Below are 13,654 nucleotides of genomic sequence, written 5' to 3' on the forward strand. Positions count from 1 at the left end.
TATGAAAATTGAATCAAGTATGCGTAAAATTGAAAGGCAGGTTTATAAAATTTGGGACTCTCACAGAGTGATGACAGCATGTTTTGAGAGAGAACAACCCTGAAACGATGGTGCCATTACAGGTTCCTGTTGTCTGGTGTGTGGCAAATAGCTCTGAAACGACTTCTGCAATTGCGATGAGTAAAGGTCAGCAGCTTTGCAGTAGACCACAGCAATGAGGAGCTGCACATGTGAAGGAAGCGGCCAAGATGGCAAATTAATTTTTAACCCTGCCCCCGTTACACAATGTCTTTGTCATTGAAATTTAAGAGTAATTTATGGTGTAAAGACCCATGTTTTGAAGATGCCCTGCATTCAAAAACTGATTCCTTTTTACAATCTCATCATGATTTGTCTAAACTGATGTGCCTTAGGTAAAGGATTTGCCAGATGTTATTGTATTTTTGTTTTCAGTAGGTTGTGTGAATCGTTTCTGTAAAATTTAAATGCAGTGCAAGTGTATGTGTTTAATAAATAGGCTCTTCAAGTTTTATTACATACTTGTTTTATTCTGGACACTTTCAGATGTGAACCTACCCTTCCCATGCTGACAGCAATGAGTTCTGTTTTAGCATCATTTTCTTAGCTTTAGCAAATTAAAAGATTACACCTTCTATATCAGACCTTATAGTTTTGTTCTTTATATTGTGATTCATTTCAAATCTAAAAGTACTGTTAATAGTGTGAACAGTCACACCTGTAACACAATGTGGATGACCTAAGCACAGACAGTGCAACCAAATATGCTATTTTTTCTTTCTTACAAACTGGTCTACATTTTAAACACAAAAAAATCATGAATTGAAACCTCTGTCAAGTTTACATTTACTATGCTACTTGTACTAAAGAAGGTGATCTAGTATTGTTTCTAACCTTTATTGATTCATGTTTTCATATTAACATGCTGTATAATAGTAGTTTAGAGTAAACTCTAAACACCTGATGCACCTGATATGGTCAGGGTAGGTTCTGTCTCTTTGCACCCTTTGATGGAGAAGACAGATTTAAAAAAATTAATGATAGTGTGAGTGCCTTGGGGGATGGACAGGCATCCCAGAGGGTGATTCCTTTCCCGTACTGGACACCACAATAAAGGTGAATAGAAGGACAGGCTTTCTGACTGGATGGAAACAGGAAATTTTACCTAGGAGAAAAAAACAGAATGTGGGTACTGCATTTTCCGATACGTTGGGGGCCAGCATCCCTTGGATTCAGGTCCCCTTCAGATACTCACAGGTCCTTCCAATGTATTAGCTTCCCTGCTGGGGAAAATTTCATGCTCTAATCCAGGCGGAAAGTCTGTCCTTTCATTCTCCTTTATTGTGGCATCCTGTCTGAGCAAGGAATCACCCTCTGGGATGCCCATCCATCCCCTGCGGCACTCGGAAAGAAATTAATGCTGCATTTATGCACATGTTCATTTCTTGGCATGAAAATCGTTTTTTTTTTTTTAAATGTCTTATACTTCTTAATTCTATTTAAATTCAAAGGGAGAACTGCTATAGTATAACCGTCAACTTCACCTACAATGTAACATGGTGTAATTCAGGAGTTCAGGAGTCTGATAGGCATTTTCTTTTCTGCTTTCAGTCCATTTCCTGTATTAAACTTGGTTTTATATTTTTCTCATTTAAGTGAAAACAGCTATTATTTAAAAGAAAAACTTATTAAATTGCATATGCACATGCTACTTTCTCTCTTTAGAATACGGCTCAGGATTTCATTAATATGTTGTGAAGGGTTCCCAAGTAATGCCAAAACTTATGTTCAACAGGTGGTGCTACAAGGGGCTTTACGTTCAAAGAACTAAAGTAAAACAGTGCAGGGCACCAGCAAACTCCTATCAAAATATTTGTAGTCTTCAAAGTTGCTAGATGGCACTGTACTGTAGAGCCCCTCCACTGTATGATCGAGCTCTTCCAGGACAACCTATGTGGGTCTCATCATTATCTTTGGTAACCCTAAGCCAATAGTATAGGAAGATGTTCTTCCTATTTTTATGCCTTTAACCTTCTTGGCTGTAACTTTGAGTTCAGGGATGGCTCAAGAGCACCGTAGAATCTGCAATGTACTATTCCATTCTAGCATACTGTATGTCATTTTTAGAAGCTACAGTAACAGTTACTTGCATAATGTCATTTGTTACTTTGTTAAATGCTACCTCATGCATCTCTTCTTTTCAAAGTAAACTCTGTGTTTAAGACTGTGAACGGAATACGATGACATAAGGTGTTAAACAAGTAAACTTTCCTGCCTTTAAGTCAAGTAATGGAGTGTATAACTTTATGCTTTTTCTAAAGAATTTTTCATGTACTATAAAATTACAAATCAAATATGTCATTTAAGATTTCTGTATTAAGAATATGATTCCGCAATTTCACATGCAGTACATAAAATGAGTTTTCAGAAGTATTTAATTTTACTGTTTGTCTTTATTAAAGCAAAGGTACAATACCTCTCCTTGTCATTCACTTCTGTTTGTAAAGTGGAGACTTCTAATGTATTTATTATCTCACACTGACAGGTTTCACTTTGCAATAGGGAGTAGATTCAAGAGTTGAGACAACTTGGTTTTGTTCTTCCCATGTATTCAAGTTTCATGTTACTAACATGGTAGAGCCATCAATAATGATGGTTCAAACAAGCCATTTATTTGAAGAGATTCCCTCTTTAACAGGTTTTTCCTTCAAATTAACACAATTCTTTCTTTCTTTCTTTCTTTCTTTCTTTCTTTCTTTCTTTCTTTCTTTCTTTCTTTCTTTCTTTCTTTCATTTTGTTGGTTCCTTGAAAATACTGTACATAATTTTTATTTTACTATTGAAAGACAGAATATCAAAAGATTTGGTGTTGCATCTCATGCTGCTCATGTTGCGTTCTTTCGTTTTAAGTAGACTAAAACATGACATTCTGAGTTTCTTGGTAATGCTCATTATCATTTGTACAGAGTGAGGTTTTGAACTCAGCAACTGAAAAAAGTGAAATATTCTACAAATCCATTTACTATTATAAAAGGAGTAAAATAAAGAAAAAAATCACTTTTTGCCCCTTTCTTGTAAAATAATCTGAGGAATTTCAAAAAAAAGGAACTAAACAATTATGAGGAAGAAAGACCAAAACAAATTGTTTAAAATGAAAGTTTTGTTTTATCTACTCCAAAATTTACTGAAATATTTGTCTCTAGATGTTAGGACTAAGTTACTTCTTCTTTTAAAATACAGAAAAGAGTATAATGAAAGCATGTAGATAAAAAACATTACTGTAAAAAAGGGAAATTTTAATTTTGAACACGTTTTTAAAAACTCAGCATAGCATATACTCATTTTCAAAGTATTGTCAATATGAAATTTTCTTGATCTTCTCCTTTCCAGTATTTAAAACTCTTTGCTTTTAGTCCATTAAATGTTTCATCCATCCAATCATCTAGTCATTTTCTGAATGCACTTATTATACTACTGGGGTATGAGCCTAATCAAACCTCATTAGGACAAAGAAACAACAACATTTATTTATAGAGGACATTTTCATACAAACAATGTAGCTCAAAGTGCTTTACATGATGAAGAAAGAGAAAAAAGACAAAATAAATAAGAATTAAAATTAGAGAACACTAATTAATCTATGCTAATAAAAGGTAAAGAAAGCCCTCACTGACTCACTCATCACTAATTCTCCAATTTCCCATGTAGGTAGAAGGCTGAAATTTGGCAGGCTCATTCCTTACAGCTTACTTACAAAAGTTAAGCAGGTTTCATTTCAAAATTCTACACGTAACAGTCATAACGGTCGACAACGTCCACCATGTTAAACTTTCTTATTTATGGCCCCATCTTCACAAAATTTGGTAGGCAGCTTCCCTGTGCTAACCGAAATCGATGTACGTACTTATTTCGGTGGTATGACGCCACTGTCGGCCGCCATATTGAACTTTCCAACGGTCTTTGTTACTTATAGGCCCATCTTCAACGCTAACTGAATCCTACTTACATACATATATACGTCCATAGCCTGCAGCTTGGTCACCATGTGAGGCGGCGTTGGGTCCCCCATCCCCACGCCTCCCACGTAGTTGGCTGCCTGCCTATATTAGGCCGTCTGCCGCTCCGGTCTCTTCATTCCCTTTCTTGCTTCGCCACAGTATTGACATCTCCCTGCTGATAACTGCAGCCTTTTTATTTAATCCAAGGCTTCTCCGCTGTTTTATTGTTCATTTATTATGATTATAGTTATTGTGTAGGTATTTTAGACTTAGTTTATATTGTTCAGGTACCCATTTCCTTTATCGTTCCAACCATACCCCCATTAACATGTCTATCGAGGTGATCACCATCGATCCAAGAACTGTCATTTACAGAGTGGTTTCCATGCCCAGAGATGGCGACTGCCTTTTCCATTCTCTGTGTTACATATTGCATGGCCATATCAGGCTCACTCTTGATATCCAGAGGAACATTGTGTCTTATGTATTGAATGACTGGGACAGGTTCAAGGTGTGGACTGATGACGGTACAGGAGATTATTATACTACACAGGAGAACTATAAGAGTGAAATGCTTAAGCTCTTCACCTATGGTTCTGCATGGGAGTTGATGGCTGCCGCTGAATTGTTCGGTTGTAGCTTTCAAGTGTACCAAAATGGCCAAATATTTTACACCTTTGGACAACCGCCAATGCCTCTTAAACATCTTAGATTCACAGGTGACGATTTTAGTAGTGGACACTTTGTTTATGAATGTTTAAACTCTCAAAAGCTGGATGCGAAGTTATCGATGAAACCCATTTCAATTCAAACGCCTCCAATTTCCAGCTTCACAATAACAATTAATAAGTCTCAGGGACAGACCCTACAAAAGGTTGGCATTGATTTGAGGCAAGATTGCTTTTCACATGGCCAACTATACGTTGCATGCTCAAGAGTAAGCTCAGCGCACAGCTTGGTCATATTACAACCGGAGGGCTGAACTGACAACTTGGTATACAAAGAGATCCTTAACAAATAATTATTGGTATATTTTCCCTCAGTTTAAAACGGTTTACTTTTCTTCTTAATAAAAATTTTAAAGCAGTACTTCGCCGCTGCTAAGCGCGGGTATTTTGCTAGTTCCTACTAATTATGAATTTTAATTCAAAAGCATTTTTTTCTGCAAAATTGCATTTTGCAATTACCATCAACATAAGCCAAGTCTAATGTAGGAATGTTTTATTCATGGACAATTGTGTTTAGCATGTTCAAGATTAATCATATCCAGTGACATTATAATATTATTATTATTATTACTTAATAGATGCCTTTATCCAAGGTGACTTACAACTTTTGAAACACATTTGGTTACATTTCCTGTGTTTTTCCAATCGGAGCACATGCAGATGAAGTGACTTGCTCATGGTCACACAGTGTGAGCAGCAGAATTTGAACCAACAACTTCAGAGTTTGAAGTCCAAGGTCCAAAGCCTTAACCACCACAACACACTGCCTGCCAATTAAAAAAAAAATCACTTAGTTACATAATAGTTCTGATACATTTGATTAAGCAACAACACCATAACTGAGGACTGTTGTTTTACAGAATTTCCCAGGCAAAGCTGGGTATAAGAGCTAATACTCTATAATATAAGAAAAAGAATTTTACCAGGTTTTTTATTCTCATGGCCAAATATTTTACACCTTTGGGCAACCGCCAATGCCTCTTAAACATCTTAGATTCACAGGTGACGATCTGAGTAGTGGACACTTTGATGTTTATGAATGTTTAAACTCTCAAACGCTGGATGCGAAGTTATCGATGAAACCCATTTCAATTCAAATGCCTCCAATTTCCAGTAAGGCTCTGCTTTGCAATGACAATTAATAAGTCTCAGGGACAGACCCTAAAAAAGGTTGGCATTTTTTTGAGGCAAGATTGCTTTTCACATGGCCAACTATACGTTGCATGCTCAAGAGTAAGCTCAGCGTACAGCTTGGTCATATTACAACCGGAGGGCCGAACTGACAACGTGGTATATAAAGAGATCCTTAACAAATAATTAGATAGATAGATAGATAGATAGATAGATAGATAGATAGATAGATAGATAGATAGATAGATAGATAGACAGACAGACAGACAGACAGACAGACAGACAGACAGACAGACAGACAGACAGACAGATAGATAGATAGATAGATAGATAGATAGATAGATAGATAGATAGATAGATAGATAGATAGATAGATAGATAGATAGATAGATAGATAGATAGATAGATACTTTATTAATCCCAAGGGGAAATTCACAAATTGTAATTATTGGTATATTTTCCCTCAGTTTAAAAAGGTTTACTTTTCTTCTTAATTAAAATTTTAAAGCAGTACTTCGCCGCTGCAAAGTGCGGGCATTTTGCTAGTATAGAATAAAAGTAAGGTCCGATGGCCAGGGAGGACAGGAAAAACAAAAAAAAAAACTCCAGACGGCTGGAGAAAAAAAATAAAATCTGCAGGGGTTCCAAGGTTCACGGTGCTTTGATTAGGTGGTGGTGGCGCAGGTTGCCACCACAGAAAAATGGAAAAAGAACAGCAGAGAAAGTAGGGGTTAGTACAGATTTTGGAGCCATCATGAATAATAATGATAATTAATTGAATATACAGAGCATCAGGATTAAACTAAAATGAAGCAATGAGAAAACCATATTAAAGTAATGTGTTTTCAGCAGTGTTTTAAAGTGCTCCACCATATTAGCCTGGCGAATTCCTTTTGGCAAGCTATTCCAGATTTTAGGTGCATAACAGCAGAAACTAATCGAGGTTAGGACATAAGCCCATGATAAGACACACTCTTATTAGGCCACATTAGGAATCACTATTTAGCCTACCAAGTAAGTGGAAGAAACCAGGGGTGTATTGGAGACTTGCAGGGAAAAATCAGTTCACTTAAGAATCCTGATTCTTTTACCATGCAAAATCCATTTACAGATTCCAATAATCAATCTTTTTTTGTTTTATTTTATGGTCTCAATTTCCTCTTTACTAAATAACAGCACATTAAGGTAAAAACACCATTAACTTTCTCTCTTTCTGTATCTCACTCATACACACATTAATGCATGTACACGGTTCCGGAAAAGACAAGTTTTTTATATGTTTGATTGAATGCATTGGATAATCACACTAACATAACTGTAAAACTCACAGTGGTAACATTCATCATGTACTGCAATTATTCCATTGCTTAAGGCTCTATGTTAGTAATGTTGTTGCATGTTTATTATTACCATATGTATGCAGTCAAATGGATGTTGCAATGAGAGTTTATGGATATTCATGAAATACTTCATATACTGTATTATTGTGCACAGCTAATTATTAATACATTTACTATTTGTTAGTTAAACATTTTTCAGACTGCAAAAACATTGTAATGAATACTGAGACACCTGAAGGCACACTCAATAAGTGACATTAATCCCCTGATTCCAGGCATATCTATTTTAGAAATAAAACTGTGCTAAGCCTAACAAATAAGCAGGTCTCTTCCTGTTGCTGAGTGCCAGAGGAAGTGCCTTCAAAATAACAAACACAGCTAGGAAATAATATGAGACTATCCTAAGTATATTTCTCTTTAAGAGCCTATCTTAATAAAACTGGTATCCAGCACTCTTCTTCTCTTGTCAAACAGTCGATCTCTGCTTTTCTCTCCTTTGTGCCACTAACAATCATTCATGGACAAGTTGGCTTTTGTGCCAGATCTTTCAAACAAACATTGAGAGCCAGCTCAAATGGATGAAGTGCATTTTTTTTTTTTTTTTTAATGAACCCAAACACAGAGACACTTATCAGTCTGTCCTATGTGAGCAAGTAGCTATTGAAATAATCCTTATAAAGATTACATTATATATATATATATTGAATTGAGAATCAATTTTGAATTTAACCAAGACCCCAAGAATGAAAATGTAATACATTTGCAAGATTCCCACTTATAATATATGGAGTTTCAAACATGTCAGTTTGGTGATTGCCTTACAAGGACCAGTTTCTGTGAGCATTGGGGTGTTGGAAAAGATGGTTGCATTTCCACATCACTAACATTTCAAATCCTGTTCCCAAGTAAGTAAGAAAGTAAGTCCTGCCTGAAAAAAACTGATGTTACTTCCACTACTTCCAGTCTCTTCTCCTTTTGATCCCTGGACAGCCCAGAACACAATGTCAGGTGTCATTTGAGAAGAATATGCCAAAAGCAGTATTTCTGTGACTACCTGAGATAACATCCATCCATTATCCATCCCACTATATCCTAACTGTGGGGGTCCACTGGAGCCAATCCCAGCCAACACAGGGTGCAAGGCAGAAAACAAACCCCGGGCAGGGCGCCAGCCCACCTCAGGGCACATACACACACCAAGATCAATTTAGGATCGCCAATCCACCTAACCTGCATGTCTTTGGACTGTGGGAGGAAACCAGAGCAAACCCACGCAGACACGGGGAGATCATGCAAACTCCACACAGGGAGGACCTGGGAAGCAAACCTGGGTCTCCTAACTGAGAGGCAGCAGCGCTACCCACTGCGCCACCCTGAGATAAAATTCTCCTTCTATTTTCATTCATCTCAAAAACATTTTTTACCTCTTCATGTTTGCTGATTCAATGAGGGCTCCTTCCTGGGAAATCAATACTTTCAAGATTCTGTCTACTTAATTTACAGCAGAAACCCCACAGGAACACATGGAAAACCTGCAGACTCCAACCATGTGTCTAGAAATTTAACGCTGTAGCACTTAATATTATCCTACTGCGAGGTCCACTTGAGAAACTGTGATGTTTATTATCAATTTCATTTTCATCTACACCATAATATTCAACTCCATTTTAAAGTATTAATCCACACTTCAGTTTCCATGCAATCTGAGTTTTTCAGACTCCATTTTCTATTCTTTGATAGTTATTTCTTAAAAGAACAGTTTTTATTGTATAAATGTTGCCAATGACAGTAAATTGATCAGCCTGATCACAGACAAGGAGTAAGCATTTTAATGGGTAGGTGGTGTATCAGTTGGTCAATATGTTTAAAAAAATCTAAACATTTTAAAAACTGACAAGATAATTATTGATTACAAAAAACGCCAATTCTCTTTGAAAGTACTGCTTTTTGTTTTAATGTGTGTAATATTTTGTAAGGTAGTTTGTACTTTAATATCTGTTTTGCTTCTCTAGGTACTGCACTTTGGATTCATGTTCTGTAAAGCACAGTTTTCCCTTGATTGACCACAAATAAAATCTCATTTTTTTATTTCAACATTTTTCTCTTAAGCATAAAACAACAGAGATGAGACACTCACTCTGCTATATACACTCATGTCTGCCATCTATTGGCTTCTTTTTCCCTTGTGGTTAGCAGATGAAAATTTAGAGTGGCACCAGTATAGAAATACATTTCCAATTATAATTCAAAGTTGCATTTTTTTGTTGTTTCACTAGCTTGGAGAACCAGCATCTACCTGTCCTCAGGAAAATCTGACTGGACCACAGGAAACTCTACCACTTCTCGACAAGGTAAAACTAAGGTATAACGATAAGGGAAGTGAAGGGAATTACCACATCCATAGTGAAAGATAAACGCAAAGACACCCAGTCTTCTCTTAAAATGTTCTATACCTAAAGTAATTTCCCCTGATGCAAAATAATTTCAGAAAAGCAAAGAAATAATCAAACAGTGCAACTTCTTTCTTTATTCTTTCAGTATTATGTACAGTTTATATTCAGTTTGTGTCTTTATTTTTCTTATTTTTTTCTGAAATGAATCTAATTGGTTTGTGTTTAAATATTTTTGGTTACAAAATCTTGTTAAAGGGTAAAAAATGTCATCATTTGCCTTATTGCAGCCTTCACATCAAAAACATCTGCCATTTAAGATGTAAACTTCTTAGAGCTCTGCAAAGTGCACTGAAGTCAATGGAAAGGAGGAACCAAACTAGTGTTTGATAGGATTATAATCCTGCAATGGTATTATAAGTGTCCCTGCATGTTAGGTGAGCATCTGCCAACTATGCTGGACCGATTATTGTAGCTAAAAATGTGACTTGACCTGTGAGGCAGCAGTATAACCATTTAACTACCAGGCCTCAAACAGTCAGACAACAAAAGATGCAGACAGAAGGATAACCACATACAAAATACAACACATGGCCTCAAACTACCAGTAATTAGAACTAACTATACATATACATGATATATATCACTGTGCTCACAGAGTTCTAATCTTGGGGCACACATTGGCCACACCACTAAGCATCTTGGGACTGGCCTATTCCATTGATTGAAGTCTGGCACAGCTGGAATATTTGTGCAGAGGTTTTGCACTTTGTCTTCCATCAAGAAGATGGAATGCCTTGCAAATAATAATAACTCTTTAATTATTATTATTTCACAGGGTCTCACGTGATTTCTGACTCTCTGGTCTCCTATAAGGCTTTTTTTTGACTCTTGGTTGCGGCACATGGCTAATTATGAATACATTCAAATAGTATATGAAATTAACCATTAGGAACTGTGCTGCAGTGAGTGAGTGATCACATGGATCAGTATTATATATCCAGTGGAAGCACTCATAATATTCCAATTATAATCAGCAAATGTAGTCTTCAATTAAAAATACAACATGTTTTTTCTTTTTTTAAACACATGTAATGTGCAAATACATCTGGAGTACAGATTGGAGTATTACATTACACATACATGTAGCAGATCTTACAGTAGCAAGTCAAGTCAAGTTGGGGAGCATGCACTGGTGCAGTGCATTGCCGCACCCACCACACAACGAAACAACTCAGGATCCCGGTTGGCAACCCCCCAGGCAGACACCCGGTCCAGTCCCACCCTCCAGAAATGACCCTTTATCTGACACAACCAGGTGTTACATGGGCAACCCCTTGGCCTGGTCCAGCCACTCGGGTCCCCAACAATGAGGATCCTACGTGCTGGATCCTCTTCGGGGAAACGCGCCACATGGCCATAGTGCCGTAACTGACACTCCCTCACAATGCAGGTAATGTGCATCATTCGGGACTCCATGAGCAACCACTCATTCAACACAAAGTCAAACCAACAGTACCCAAGGACTTTCTGGGGAGACACAGTACCAAAGGAGTCCAGTCTTCATCTCAGGTCACTGGATAGCGTCCATATCTCGCAACCAAATAGCAAGACAGGAAGCACCAGAACTCTAAAGACTTGGACCTTCATCCATTTGTATAGATATCGGGAGCACCACACACCCTTTTCCAGAGACCTCATGAGGCCCCATGCTCTCCCAATCCGTCTACTGACTTCATAGGAAGAGTCACCAGAGACATGAATGTCACTGCCAAGGTAAGTAAACCTCTCAACAAGGTCGACACTCTCTCCGCAGACAGACACACTGCTGATGGCTGTGCCCAAGAAGTCATTAAAGGCCTGAATCTTGGTTTTTATCCAGGACACTCGCAAGCCCAGACACTCAGACTCCTTGCTCAGTCTCTCGAGCACCCTGATCAGAGCCTCCATTGACTATGCGAAGATCACAGCATCATCAGCAAAGTCAAGATCCATGAATCTTTCTTCACCAACAGATGCCACAACCTTGCCCAACACCCAGTCCATACAAGCATTGAACAGAGTAGGATCAAGAACACACCCCTGACGAACCCCGGAATCAACTGGAAAAAACACAGAGGTTCTGCCTCCACTCTGCACAGCACTCACAGTACCAGTGTATGGGCTGCTCATGATATCCAGCAACCTCGAGGGGATCCCGTGAACCCTCAGGATGTCCAACAGGGCAGCTGGATCAACTGATTCGAATGCTTTACGGAAATCGACAAAGGCTGCAAAGAAACTCTGCCAATATTCACGTTTGTGCTCCATGAGAACCCTCAGTGCCAGGATGCAGTCAATGGTTGACTTCTTAGGCATAAAACCAGATTGTTCCTATTGAGGACGACCCTAGCAAGGACCTTACCCAGCACAGAGAGCAGTGTTATATTTGCTGCAATCCAGGTGTTCATCCTTCCCTTTCCAGATAGGGCTGACAAGTCCCGTTTTCCAGTCAGTTGGGATGATGCCAGTCTCCCAAATGGAAGCAAAGATTGCTTGCAATGCCAGGAGGACAGCCTTACCACCAGCCTGGAGAAGTTCACTCCGGATACCGCAGATCCCTGCAGCCTTTCCTCCCCTCAGCTGGTTCACCACCTGTGCAATCTCAGTGAGATTGGGTGGTTCACAGCTAATTGGAGGATCAGCCTCAAGAATCGTGGACCCTGAGATATCCAGCATAAAATAATGGATGGACAAGCAAAAGCTGGAAGATGGGAATAGTTCCATCCCACATACGGGATGGCAGTAGTCCTCATGTGGAAGCCCAGTCGGGACTCCTGCAGGGGTGCTTGCGAGTTGGAGTCTGGAAGTGCAACCCTGTCAGGTTCCCTGGGTGCTGATACAGGGGAGGACCTCACTACTTTCTGTTTGGCCTGGAAGTGCTTCCTGGGAAGACACAACATGGCACTGGAAGCACTTCTGCGTCCGGCTTAAAAAGAAGCCCACTGCCTCACATCTGGGAGTCAGAGTCGGGAGGCAGCGGGCAACACTTAACAGAAGGAAGAAAGGAGGAAAACTGGCTTATTTGGTTGTATTTTGCAAATAAGCTTTGGAAGTGTGATTTGGGCAAAGTGCTGAAGTTTAATAAACATCTTATATTTAAAACTATAAACTGTGTTGGGCTTTACTGTGTCTTGTTTGGGGATCAGTGGTGCCCCCTTGTGGTTACACTGTGTATTATTTCTTACCTCTGAGGACTGCCACGTAGCATCAGCAATACCTGGCCTTGTGTTTTGGCTTTGCTCTCCACTCCTTCTTTACTGGATATTTATTTTCTTGCTGTTGAAACACCTTCATCTAACAATTCTCATTTTTGGAACTATTTAGCATGAACTATGCATCATAAACAATCTAAAGGCCTTTCCCCTCAATGTTAGCTTATTAATGTTCCACAAAAGGAACACCCTAAAAAGGTTACTTAGGGGGAGTCAGCTCTTTTTTTTAATCACCAGAAAATTGTTTAATCTTTTAGCAAATGCTTTTTTTGCATTTAGTGTTTATTTTATGTTATTTATGTAGTCAATTGTTGGACTTTTTTATCCCATTCATTTGGAGAACAGGTAGAGAAACAGACTAAACTGAGTACATCAAAAAAGAAAAAAAGAATTTTACCATACTGTATACATAACACCTAAATGCTATTGTACTACTTTGATAACTGGCAACTCAATAAATAGACTTAAAACAGAAAATTCTCAGTAAGTATTTTTGTGTTTAAACGTCATTAAACATTAACAATTATGATAGAAACTCATCACAAATTAGTTTACTTTTGTATCCAAAGTGAAATGCTGTTCATTTAAATCAAGAAAAATGGTTGCCAATTAACATTGATCTGCCCAATGTTCCTTTTTATTTCTGGTCTACTCTAATTTTATTAATTCTGACATTTTGCATATACATTTAATTCAACTTTTTGAAATGCCCATGTATTAAGTATCAATGTGTATTTTTATTTATGTATGTTTTCTACAGCACTGAACTGTGATTCTGTATTTTGACTGTTTAAT

At 38.1% G+C, this 13,654-nt stretch overlaps 1 protein-coding gene across 2 annotated transcripts in view; it reads left to right on the forward strand.

The window, feature by feature from the left end:
* The window catches only part of LOC114657184 (early activation antigen CD69-like), a 50,595-nt gene that overhangs the window by 10,548 nt on the left and 26,393 nt on the right, over positions 1 to 13,654 (forward strand). For both annotated transcript variants that reach the window (XM_028808923.2, XM_051931840.1), the window contains exon 2: positions 9,492 to 9,566. In XM_028808923.2, the coding sequence (XP_028664756.2) occupies positions 9,492 to 9,566 (75 nt within the window). The remainder of the gene's footprint in view (positions 1 to 9,491; positions 9,567 to 13,654) is intronic.

Source organism: Erpetoichthys calabaricus, chromosome 9, assembly GCF_900747795.2.
Source record: "Erpetoichthys calabaricus chromosome 9, fErpCal1.3, whole genome shotgun sequence".
NCBI lineage: Eukaryota > Metazoa > Chordata > Cladistia > Polypteriformes > Polypteridae > Erpetoichthys > Erpetoichthys calabaricus.